The following is an 11,423-nucleotide window of genomic DNA, read 5'->3' on the forward strand; positions in this document are numbered from 1 at the left end:
CCCATACTTGTCTCCGATGATGTTCAAGGTGTCTACATTCCATCCGATGCAGCCACCCATTTTTCCGTAGTAAACGAAAGGAACATCGTAGCACAGGGCCGAAACCTGCAAAATCTTGCCCCCGAAATCCAGGAAGCGAGGCGGGAAAAGAGACTTGAGCGTGTAAAGTTTATTAGGGTTCCAAACTTCCAATGGAGCTTTTGTAAGTATGCGTCCTTGTCTGTTGTGCTGTGTGGGTAGGCTGGTATAGGAATATATGTGTGTTTTTCCTGCTTGAACGACCGACTGCAAAAGTAGGATGAATTCTGAGCGTTGGACGACAGGTTGACTCAAGATAGAGGTCGTGTTGAGATATGGGTCCAGACAGAAGAGGACCAGGTAGCAAGGATTCCAGTCTTTGTTGCCTGTCAGGAGGAGGAGAAATGAAGTAGGATCGCTGTAGAAGATAATGACAGCGGTAAGTCTTGATCCCCTGATGTGGTGTTGGGGACGTGGAGTATGAAGGAGTGAGTGTTGGCTGGTGAGGTAGACAGGAGTGAGGGAGAGTCCCGCTGTTGACACAACCTGACTCAGATCTAGTAGGTGATGGCTGTGGTCCTCACTCACCACCAGGAGGTCCTGCCCAAGCAAAGGACCCCCAACCAGCGATGACAGAGTGTTGGTTGGAAGGGTGTGGCTGTCTGGGGGAGAAAAAAAGTGAATTATAGTTGGTTGGTTTTCATCTGAGGAAACTAGGTCACTTCTGTTGCTTGAATAGTAAGTTGTAGCTGCATGAACTTTGAGGACCATTGTAGGTAGTGTTGGCCTAGAACTGTCATCTCCCCATCTTGATTGTTGATTTATGACAGTAGATTAGCGCTAGAATACAATGCTAGTCACGAAGAAGTTCAATGAAAAGGACGTAAAGGCAGTGTACTGTTTTATTCTACCACTTAAGGTACCAATGGACGAAAATCTACTCCAAGTTAAAAGAACTATACTGTTTTTACTATAACTTGGCCAAAAATTAACAACTCTTCAGCTTGAATGCTGAGCTGTAGCAATAAATTATCACTAAAATATGATGCTAGCCATGAAGTAATATGAAAAAAATGTAGAGCCAAAGTATTGCCGCTTACTGCCACTGAGCTACATGAAATAAGCTACCAATGGACGAAAATCTAAACCAAGTTAGGGTAAGTGTGAATATTTTCTTCACTAGTAGGGGAAACTCTCATAAACTCAATAAAATCATCTTGTAAGAGGATATTTAAATATGAATATACACTTTGATCTCTCTATGCGGAAGGGGTTGTTTTTGTGGCCTGAGCTTCATCAGAAACATGGTCCCGGTGAACTGAAGGTTTAATTTGCTCGTCTTTCCCAGTTCACCTTCCTTTTTTCGATGAACAGGGAAGTAGTTAAAGGACGTTTGTTTAACATGGCAATTGAGCAGCCTGGTTATATTAGTACCACCACATGAAGGCGTCCATTATGAAATATGGACCCTGTGGACTGCAGGCTTAAACTATCGTTCTCCTGCAGTCCACAATCCTTCTTTCGGTGGATAGGGGAGTAGTTCTGGAAGTGAAGAGAGAAACCTGTACTTTACATAGAAAAAATCATCCAATATATTACCAGTATGCCGGGAAGCGAATCCGGTTTGCTGCCTGGCTCTTCCTGAGAGTCACGGGTTCAGATCCCGGCATATTGGTGATATATTGGATAGTTGAGGAAGGTTTGATTAACAAGGTAGTTGAGCCAGTCATATTGCTGCCACCACATGAAGTCGTCTCTTGCCAGCAGGCGGTAGCTCAGTCGGTAGAGAGGTGGCCTGCAGTCCTACCAGACCCAGGTTCAAATCCCCACTGGGGCAGGGACCAGTTTAAGGATTTGAATTTCATGAAATCATACTTTACTGATCTACCAGAAGACCCGCCGAAATGTCGTAAAAATACCCCCGCTAATACCAATACAGTACACCAGTCCTGTATGAGACGGCCCTAGCATGTATTTAATATGGACGGTGGGTGTTAGCGCCGAAGTGGTGACATGTAGAGAGGTGTATGGGATGTAGGAGGACTACTGGGCCTTGACAGCAGGCTGTGAAGCCTATGCCCAGTGTCGGACGCATAAAAAAAAAAAAAGGAACAGGGAAATTACAAAAGAAAATACAACACTGGGGTGGGACACTCAAACATATTTGCCATCCAGGCCCTGTCGTAACTGTGATGGGTTTTGACAGGAGGAACTGGAGACATGGAAACATTTATTTCTGTGTCATTCCACCCAAAACAGACAACAGAAAACAGATAACAGAAAACAGACACCAGATAACATAACAGACAACACATAACGGACAACAGATATAACAGTTTCCCTCAAGTAACCAGGAATTGTTTTTGGCGAAAGAACGCCAGCCAGGGAAAGATTCTAATGTCGTTAACCATCCTGCAAAAATTAATCCGAGATACGACAGGGAATCCACCATGAAATACCTTTAATCCCACGCCAGGACTGTATTCTAAGTGGCTTTGGTAATTCCATAACACCTTTTTATTAGCGATTTGTGTTGCACATAGTACCTCAGTAGTAGTAATAGTAGTAGTAGTAGTAGTAGTAGTAGTAGTAGTAGTAGTACTTGTTGTTGTTGTTCCTGTTGTTGTTGTTGTTGTTTCATCTGAAATGTGAGCCCAGTGCATTGCAGGCTTAAGTTGCCCTCCTGCAGTCCACCATCCTCCTTTGGGGGGATAGGGAGGGAGTTGAAGGAAGTTTGTATAACCGGGCAGCTCCACAGCCATGTTATATCAGTGCCACGACAGGAAGGCGTCCCTCTCCAGCACCTGTGTCGATGAGAAAAAATAGCACGAAAGAAAATATTAAGTGTAATATTCAAACTAAATAGCTCAGGAAGAGGTGTTAAGAAGTCTCCTGCACCACTTAGAGTACGTCCCACTGTCACATCGGAAGAAGCTAAGACTTTCTGAAGGAGGCTGAAATATCTGAAGCTCAAGAGGGAAGACTGAAGTTAGGAGGAGGAGAAATTATATCTTAGCCTGTACTTCTTTCATTTTAACTTGGCGGATATTTCGTCCTTTCTGCACTTATTTCCCGTAACTCACTGACAGACTAAGGCAAGACTCGGCTCTACATCCCTCCCATTGAACTTCTTCGTGACTAGCATCATAGTCTAGGGTCAGTCTCTCGTATCAGCTGAATATTCATGATGGAGAGATGGCCATTTTACACCTAGCTGAAGCGAACAGTGAATAACCGTAAAACTGCCCTCTCTCCGTTCTCAGTACAGAGCAGTAACAAGAGATTAACACTAGAATATGGTGCTAGTCACAAAGAAGTGCTTAAAAAGAGATGTTAAGCCGCAGTGCTGCCTTTTTCTACCCATGGGCTACGGGAAAAAAGCTGCTAAATGAAAATCTCCCCGAGATCGTTAACATATTGGGTCATTTTTACTCTTTATACTCCTATGTCGTGGTGCTGGAGAGGGACGCCTTCACGTGGTGGCACCGATATAACCAGGCGGCTCAATTGCCAGGTTATACATATGTCCCTCAACTGTTTCAGTGTTCCCTTACAGGCGGATGGTTGAATGCAGAAGGAAGGCGATTTCAGCCTGCACTCCACTGGGTTCACATTTCAGATGAACCTGACGATATAACTGCTACTACTACTACTACTACTACTACTACTACTACCACAACCACCACCACCACCACCACCACCACCACCACCACCATAACTACTACTACTACTACAACTGCTCCTCTGAACTGTCTGCTTGCATTCCTCCACCTCTACGACGGGCGCGTAGCACCCGTCTGGCAGCAAACTCTCATCCCTTTTCTGTCCAACTCTCTAATGCAAGAGTTAACCGTTACTCCCAGTCTTTCATTTATGCAACAGGTCAACTCTGGAACTGTCTCCCTCTGTCTGTATTTCCTGCTGCCTATGATCTCCAGTCTTTCAAACGCAGTGTGTCCAGGCATCTCAAAATGATCGGATCTTGAATTTGGCTCTCTATTGTATTTTGTTTTTCTCTTGGAGGGAACTGTTACTGCGGGCCATGGCCTTTGGTTCCTTCTTCCTCGCATAAAAAAAAAAAAAATAAAAACTACTACTATTACTGCTACAACTACTACTACTACTACTATTAGAGTTGAATTCTAAGTAACATAGGAGGTTTTGTTGCACTTCTTCCATAGCGATTTATATTTCGTATGACACCTTACGCTATTTATATGTTATTTAAGCCATTTGAATTTCCATGTAGTTTGCACCTGTAACATACAAGAGGATAATGAGGTGTAACAGAGTAAATCGCTAAGGAACAGGTGTTACAAAACCACGGCCAAACGATCATGTTTAGCTAAAAAAAATCTCTTGTTTTGTTCGTGTTACATTCTCTGTCTGTCTGTGTGTGTCTCTCTCTCTCTCTCTCTCTCTCTCTCTCTCTCTCTCTCTCTCTCTCTCTCTCTCTCTCTCTCTCACCGGATAACACTGGGAAGCTGCGCAGGGCTTCAGCAGGGGCGGCGAGGGAAGCGAAGAGAGAGAAGCAGAGGCAGTGTTGTGTGTATGAAGGCGCCATGGCGAGTGACCACACCTGCCTTCCCACACCACCACCACACCTTTACAAACACCAGCACCTTATAGCCGGCACCAGGGGGCTTGGCGCAGGCGTGTGGAGAGAGAAAGAGGAAGGGAGAGAGAGAAGGAGGAGAGTGAGAGGAGTAAGGGAGGTGAGGAGGAGAGGGAGAGGAGTAAGGGGATGAGGAGAGGGAGGATGTGGAAGTGGGGAGAAGGGCAAATTCACGAACGAACACATATGGTTAATTTCGTGTTGTGTGATTTATTGATATTAGTTTATTGTTGATATTGTTATTGATAGTAGTAGTAGTAGTAGTAGTAGTAGAAGTAGTAGTAGTAGTAGTAGTAGTAGTAGTAGTAGTACTAGCAGCAGCAGCAGCAGCAGCAGCAGTACTAGTAGTATTTCAGGGTTTGAGAGACGTTTGTATATCCCGTATCTCCAGCACCCAGTCATGTCAGTGCTACCACTTGAAGGCGTGCCTCTCCACACCTGAGAGACTTAAATTCCTTGATAAACATGAATCGCAGTATCTCAGTTTGTCATTCTTATCAGTAGGATGTTTGTATAACCAGACAGGTGAACCGCCTAGTTATATCGGTGCCACCGCACGAAGGCCTCCCTCACGAGAGCCAGTAGAGTGAAAAACAATGAATTAAACAGCTGAACGATTACTGCTGACATTTTCTTGATTGTCTGGTGCAAATGTGATCTTGTTTTTGGACACAGGAGCCAAAACAACAGCCGCATCAACTCAAAGGCTGACGTTCGTATGCAAACAGCCAATTTTGTGAAGGGTTTATATGGATCACCTGCTGAGTATTTGATGGGATGGGTTAGCCTGCATGCCACGTTATAGAGTGCGTTCAGCAGGGAGGTAGAGAAGCTGTTACCTTCACTTAAGCATTGGATGTGGTTAGCCTGCATGCCACGTTATAGAGTGCGTTCAGCAGGGAGGTAGAGAAGCTGTTACCTTCACTTAAGCATTGGATGTGGTTAGCCTGCATGCCACGTTATAGAGTGCGTTCAGCAGGGAGGTAGAGAAGCTGTTACCTTCACTTAAGCATTGGATGTGGTTAGCCTGCATGCCACGTTATAGAGTGCGTTCAGCAGCGAGGTGCAACAGTCACACCTTAACACTTATTATGGGTTCAAGCCCTTCAGTCCGAAAACGTATCACTGATTTTAATCCTGCTGCCACCAAGCGATTTTATAGACGTTACTACTACTACTACTACTGCTACTAGAACCACCACCACCACTACTACTACTATTACTACTACTACTACTACTATTACTACTACTACTACTACTATTACTACTACTACTACTACTACTACTACTACTATTACTACTACTATTACTACTACTACTACTACTACTACTACTACTACTACTACTACTACTACTACTACTACTACTACTACTACTACTACCTATGCTACTACTACTACTAGTACTACTACTACTACTACTACCTATGCTACTACTACTACTACTGCTACTACTACCACTATTACTACTACTACTACTACTACTACTACTACTTCTACTACCGCTGTTACTACTACTACTACTACTACTACTGCTACTACTACTACTACTACCGCTGCTGCTACTGCTACTGCAACTAGCTATGGCTACACTACTACTGCTACTACTATATTACTACTACTACTACTACAGCGACTGTTCTAGCTAAACTCGCTTTACATTAGCATGCCGAAATTTTCGTCTCACTGTGGCTATTTTCATTGCCCAGTGGAGAGAAAAAGACATTCCTACGGCTCAACATCCATTACACAGCACATACTCGTGACTAGCAGTATACGAGGTGTGTCAGAAAAGTTCCAGGACTGAGTGTGCTGTGTTAGCTATGAGTGAGAGAGGGATTAGGGGTTTGTGTCACCGTGTGACGTAATATCCAGGGAGTATATGACTGTGATCTCAGCTCTCTGCAGCTATTGATCTTTTTTTCACATGCTTTTTTATACATGTCCTCTGTTTCAGGCCAAGCGATGAGCACAGAGCAACAAACCAACCTGAAGTTTCTGGTCCGGTTGGGGAAAACTCCGTCTGAAGCGCTGGGAATGCTGCAGCAAGTGTACGGAGATGAGACGATGTCACGCTCACGTGTTTTTGAGTGGTACAAGAGGTTCAAAGAGGGACGCGAGGACGTGGAAGACGACCCCAAGAGCGGAAGGCCTTCAACGAGCAGGACTGAGGCCAATGTTGAGCGTGTCAGGCAGATTGTCCGTGGCGATCGTCGGTTGACTGTTCGACTGATCGCAAATGAGCTGGGCATGAACCGGGACAGCGTCTGGAAGATTATCACTGAAGATTTGGGTATGCGGAAAGTCTGCGCAAAGATGGTGCCGAAGCTGCTGAATGATGACCAGAAGGATCGACGCATGCAGGTGTGTCAGGACATCCTCGAGAGTCTTGAAACCGAACCAGATTTGCTAGGGAGTGTCATCACCGATGATGAGTCATGGATCTTCGAGTACGACCTGGAGACCAAACGCCAGAGCCTTTAGTGGAAGAGTCCGATGTCGCCAAGGCCGAAGAAAGCAAGACAGTCGAAGTCCAAAGTCAAAGTCATGTTGATCGCATTCTTCCATGTGAGTGGCATCGTCCACACCAAGTTCTTGCCACAGGGCCAGACGATCAACCAGCACGCCTACAAAGAGATCTTGCAGCGTTTGCTTCGTTCAGAGCGCAAGAAGAGGCGTGAGTTGTGGCAGGACAACTCGTGGCTGCTTCACCATGATAACGCGCCTGCTCACAGTGCCCTGAGCATCCGACAGTTCCTGGCCGAGAGGAATATCGCCATGCTGGAGCAACCTCCCTACTCACCCGACCTGGCTCCGTGTGATTTTTTCCTCTTCCCCAAGCTCAAGGGGGTCATCAAGGGAACCCGTTTTGAAGACGTGAATGACATCAAGATGGCCATGACGACAGAGCTGCGGAGAATCCCGGAAGAATCCTTCCAGGAGTGCATGGAGGCGTGGGAGAGAAGGATGGGAAAGGGCGTGTTAAACTCCATAGGGATTACTTTGAAGGGGACAACTTGTAGTTTGTAGTTTGGATTTGAAATATATCTTTTGTGACATCAGTCCTGGAACTTTTCTGACACACCTCGTATTCTAGTACTACACTCTTGTTATCATCCATCTTTACCATGGCTGAACGATAATGTTTTTGCCCGAGTCTGTGTGTGTGTGTGTGTGTGTGTGTGTGTGTGTGTGTGTGTGTGTGTGTGTGTGTGTGTGTGTGTGTGTGTGTGTGTGTGTGTGTGTGTGTGTGTGTTACCATTATATCTCATGAACGGCTTGAGCTATCAACATGAAACCTTCAAGGTATCAAGATATCGCCATATTCTTGGACGAGTTCGAAAATGGACATTTGGGGTCAAGGTCAAGGTTAGCAAAATGGCTGCCAAGGATCAACTAGTGTTTATCGTCCGCCAGTAGCACCATATATCTCATGAACGACTTGAGCTATCCCCCCTGGACCACCTCGAAGGAGCGCCGCCATTAGGTCCCCCCGGGAGGGCAACCCCGGTCCCCCAGGGGGACTCCGTCCCTCGACCATCTCCCCGGGAGGGGAGGCCGCGCTTATATCTTATTCAACAGCATATTCTGGCGGGCGATTAACATTCTGCTCCCGAATGCTTTTCTTTCATTACAAATCAGAATTCAGGCTGGAAAGATGGCAATTCTAGGTCAAGCATAGTAATGGAAAGGTTATTGAAGATCTAACTCCTTGAGTTCTCAAAGTCTCCTCTAACCTTAAGAAAATCGTCTGATGTTAGCTTAAAATATAAACCCTCACTCTAAGTTCTAAGCCTTTGACCAACAGAACTTCCCATTACTGAAAGAAATCGTCTTCTTAGGCTGAAGGAATATCTAGATGTCCTAATAATACAGACAGGTTTCCTCTGCATTATTTTTTTAAGCCTGTGACTGATACGATATTGCTAAGTAAAAGAAAAAAAAAATGCTAGTGTATTTGACTAAATTTCCCAAGTACGTCATATGCGGGGAGATGGAGAGGGTCGCCTTTCCGCGGTGGCACTGATATAACCGGGTGGATCCACTGCCCCTTGCGCTAACGTCCCTCATCTCACTCCCTCCCTACCCCCGAAAGGAGGAAAGTGAACTGCGGTGAAAGACAGCTTCAGCCTACTGTCTACAGGATTCACCTTACACATGAACCTGGGGCTGCAATTACTACAATACTGCTACTACTATTACTACTACTACTACCACTTCTGCTGCTGTTGCTGATGCTTCTACTACTACAACAACAATCGCGGAAAGATCGCTCTACTACTATTACTGCTACTACTATTGCTACTACTACTACTACTACTACTACTACTACTAAAACTAATACTAATACTAATACTAATACCACTACTGCTACAACTACTACTACAGTCGCGGAGAGAGCCAACCTTCCTCTGATGTATTACTTTTTAATTCTTGCAACTCTCAGACAATTTTAATCAGCTTAGGAGAGACTTTTCGAGCCGGAGGGGTTACATTCAGCCTTCACTAACCCCTCCACTGCCAGACATCCTTCCTTGTCTTAATAAAATCATCTGGAGATAACAGTATTAAAGCAGAAAAAAAATGCCCTAGAATTTAAAAGCTTTACGGTCGTGGGAGTCGCTTTCGATATTCTTTTCACCTTAACTTGGCTCAGAGTTTCGTCGGTTTGCGGTATATTTTACGTAGCAACAGCAGAAAAAGGTAGACACATAACACTGAGCCGTCCATATAACACAAAAGAAATATCCCGCCAGAATGGCATACAGGATGGTTCACATATATAACGCTTCCATTACACTCCGCCAGGTGCTTTATCGTGTGTTGTGTCTGTCCTGCATCATTCCATTTATTATCCCCACTGCCTCACCCACGACCATGAAGAACGCATCATTTGCACGAACTCTGCCTCACAATCCAAACGCCTCTGTTCATTTTAGGTAAGGCTTCTCGTACAGTAAGGGTTAATGCAGGCTATGTCTACTACCTCTGGCTCGAATTATATCTCATAATATGTATAAAAACCGTCTGGAAACAGAAAACATCAAGGAAAAGGAGAAAATATCAGCTGTTCGAATCCACTCCCTCCTGCATCCAATTCCACGAACCTCCAACGTTTCACATCCGTCTCATTCACCTCCAGACGATTTTATGCCAATTAAGTAAGATCTAAAAATGTTAATGAACCCTATATCTAACTCTTCGAGATTGAAATATCCCTCTTAGTGTATTTAAATTGTCTTAATATGGCACAAATAGACTAGAGAAAGGAGGCGTCACAGCGAGCGAATTAGTAACACATGTTCGAACCCACCACGGTAATGCTCATCCTCCTGCTTCGAATCCTCTGAACCCCTGAACCGTCTCGATTCCCTTATTTGCCCGACTGACGTGAGAGAGGGACGACCCGCTGATGGAGAGCAGGGATGCGGTAATTGCTTTTTGTATTGCTGTTGCGCTATTTCGTTTATTATTACTCTTATTTGTGGTACGTTTTTATGTTTTATGCTAGGATGTAATCTAGTTAAAGATGATTCGTGTTTACTTAAGGTGTATGTGAGATAACTGTTGGCTGGTCCTGGAGAGGGATGCCATATTGATAAATGTGACGTTATTTATTTTTTCTTTCACGGTATATGAACGAAACATTTTAAACCCGCTGAACTATGGATTTAACTCACCAGAGTTACTGCCTACGGAAGTGCTTTATAACCAACCATGGGTTTCCTTAGTAGTGCGGCAGCATAGCAAACCTGTTGTGCATTTTGTGATACAAGCACCAAATTTGGCACAAATGTACATTAATATGTTGCGAACATTTTCAGATATTGGGCCACTTGAAATTCTCTCTTTATGTCCGCCATATTGGATTCCAAAATGGCCGCCACTTGAAATCTACATTTGCTATTATCTCTGGACATAATGCAGCTATTGACTTGATTCTAGTATCTAAATGTATGTTTTTTGGGGCAAGGAATCCAATGGTACCAATTGCCACTTGGTATTGTCAAGTACTGGCCGCCATATTGGATTTCAAAATGGCCGCCACTTGAAATCTACATTTGCGATTATCTCTGGGTCTAATGCAGCTATTGACTTGAATTCTGGTGTCTAAATGTATGTTTTGGGGGCAAGGAATCCAATGGTATCAATTTGCACTGAGTATTGTAACCAATGGGCCGCCATATTGGATTTCAAAATGGCTGCTTTACATTACATGGCCGCTTCACGATCTACATTTGACATTATCTTTGGATCTAATGTAGCTATTGACTTGATTCTGGTGGTGGTGATACAGAACTGCTGGGCCGTCTCAGTGGTGGGGACATGATAGCGTTGGACGCCCAGTATCACCCACGGTGCTTGATAGGACTTTACAATCGCACAAGAAAGGCCCAGTCAACAGGATCACAGGACACAAACCAAGAGCGAGCAATGTCGGCAGTTGTCTTCGCTGAACTCGTCCTCTACATTGAAGAAACCAGACAAGATGAGGAGACGGCACCAGTATTCAGATTGGCTGACCTTGTCCAGCTCTATCAGTCCAGAATGGATCAGCTAGGAGTCCAGCTCGACACGAGAGTCCACTCCACACGACTGAAACAGAGACTGCTGGCTCAGTTTCCTGACATTCGGGCACACACCAAGGGGAGAGACATCATGATGGCATTTGAAGAAGATCTCGGTGCTGCTCTTGCCAAAGCGTGCGAGCTGGACAGTGATAGTGATGCAGTCCATCTTGCCCATGCTGCACAGATTGTTCGCCTTCACATGTTAGGAGAAGCCAAGCC

The 11,423-nt window shown here is 44.8% G+C and overlaps 1 protein-coding gene and 1 pseudogene across 1 annotated transcript; one reads left to right on the top strand and one right to left on the bottom strand.

The window, feature by feature from the left end:
- Positions 1–172: 172 nt before the first annotated feature.
- On the bottom strand, positions 173–4,588 carry LOC145398007 (uncharacterized). Its single transcript, XM_080270974.1, has 3 exons — positions 4,486–4,588; positions 405–680; positions 173–228 (listed from the first exon to the last, which is right to left on the bottom strand). Exons 1-3 carry the CDS (start codon positions 4,580–4,582, stop codon positions 173–175), a joined length of 429 nt encoding a protein of 142 aa, XP_080127100.1. The 5' UTR covers positions 4,583–4,588.
- Positions 4,589–6,597: 2,009 nt separating this feature from the next.
- Positions 6,598–7,116, top strand: LOC145398008 (protein GVQW3 pseudogene; annotated as a pseudogene).
- The last annotated feature ends 4,307 nt before the right edge of the window (positions 7,117–11,423 follow it).

This window comes from Coenobita brevimanus, chromosome 44 (genome assembly GCF_032717465.1).
Source record: "Coenobita brevimanus isolate Jiangsu-jjx chromosome 44, ASM3271746v2, whole genome shotgun sequence".
NCBI classification, from domain to species: Eukaryota; Metazoa; Arthropoda; class Malacostraca; order Decapoda; family Coenobitidae; genus Coenobita; species Coenobita brevimanus.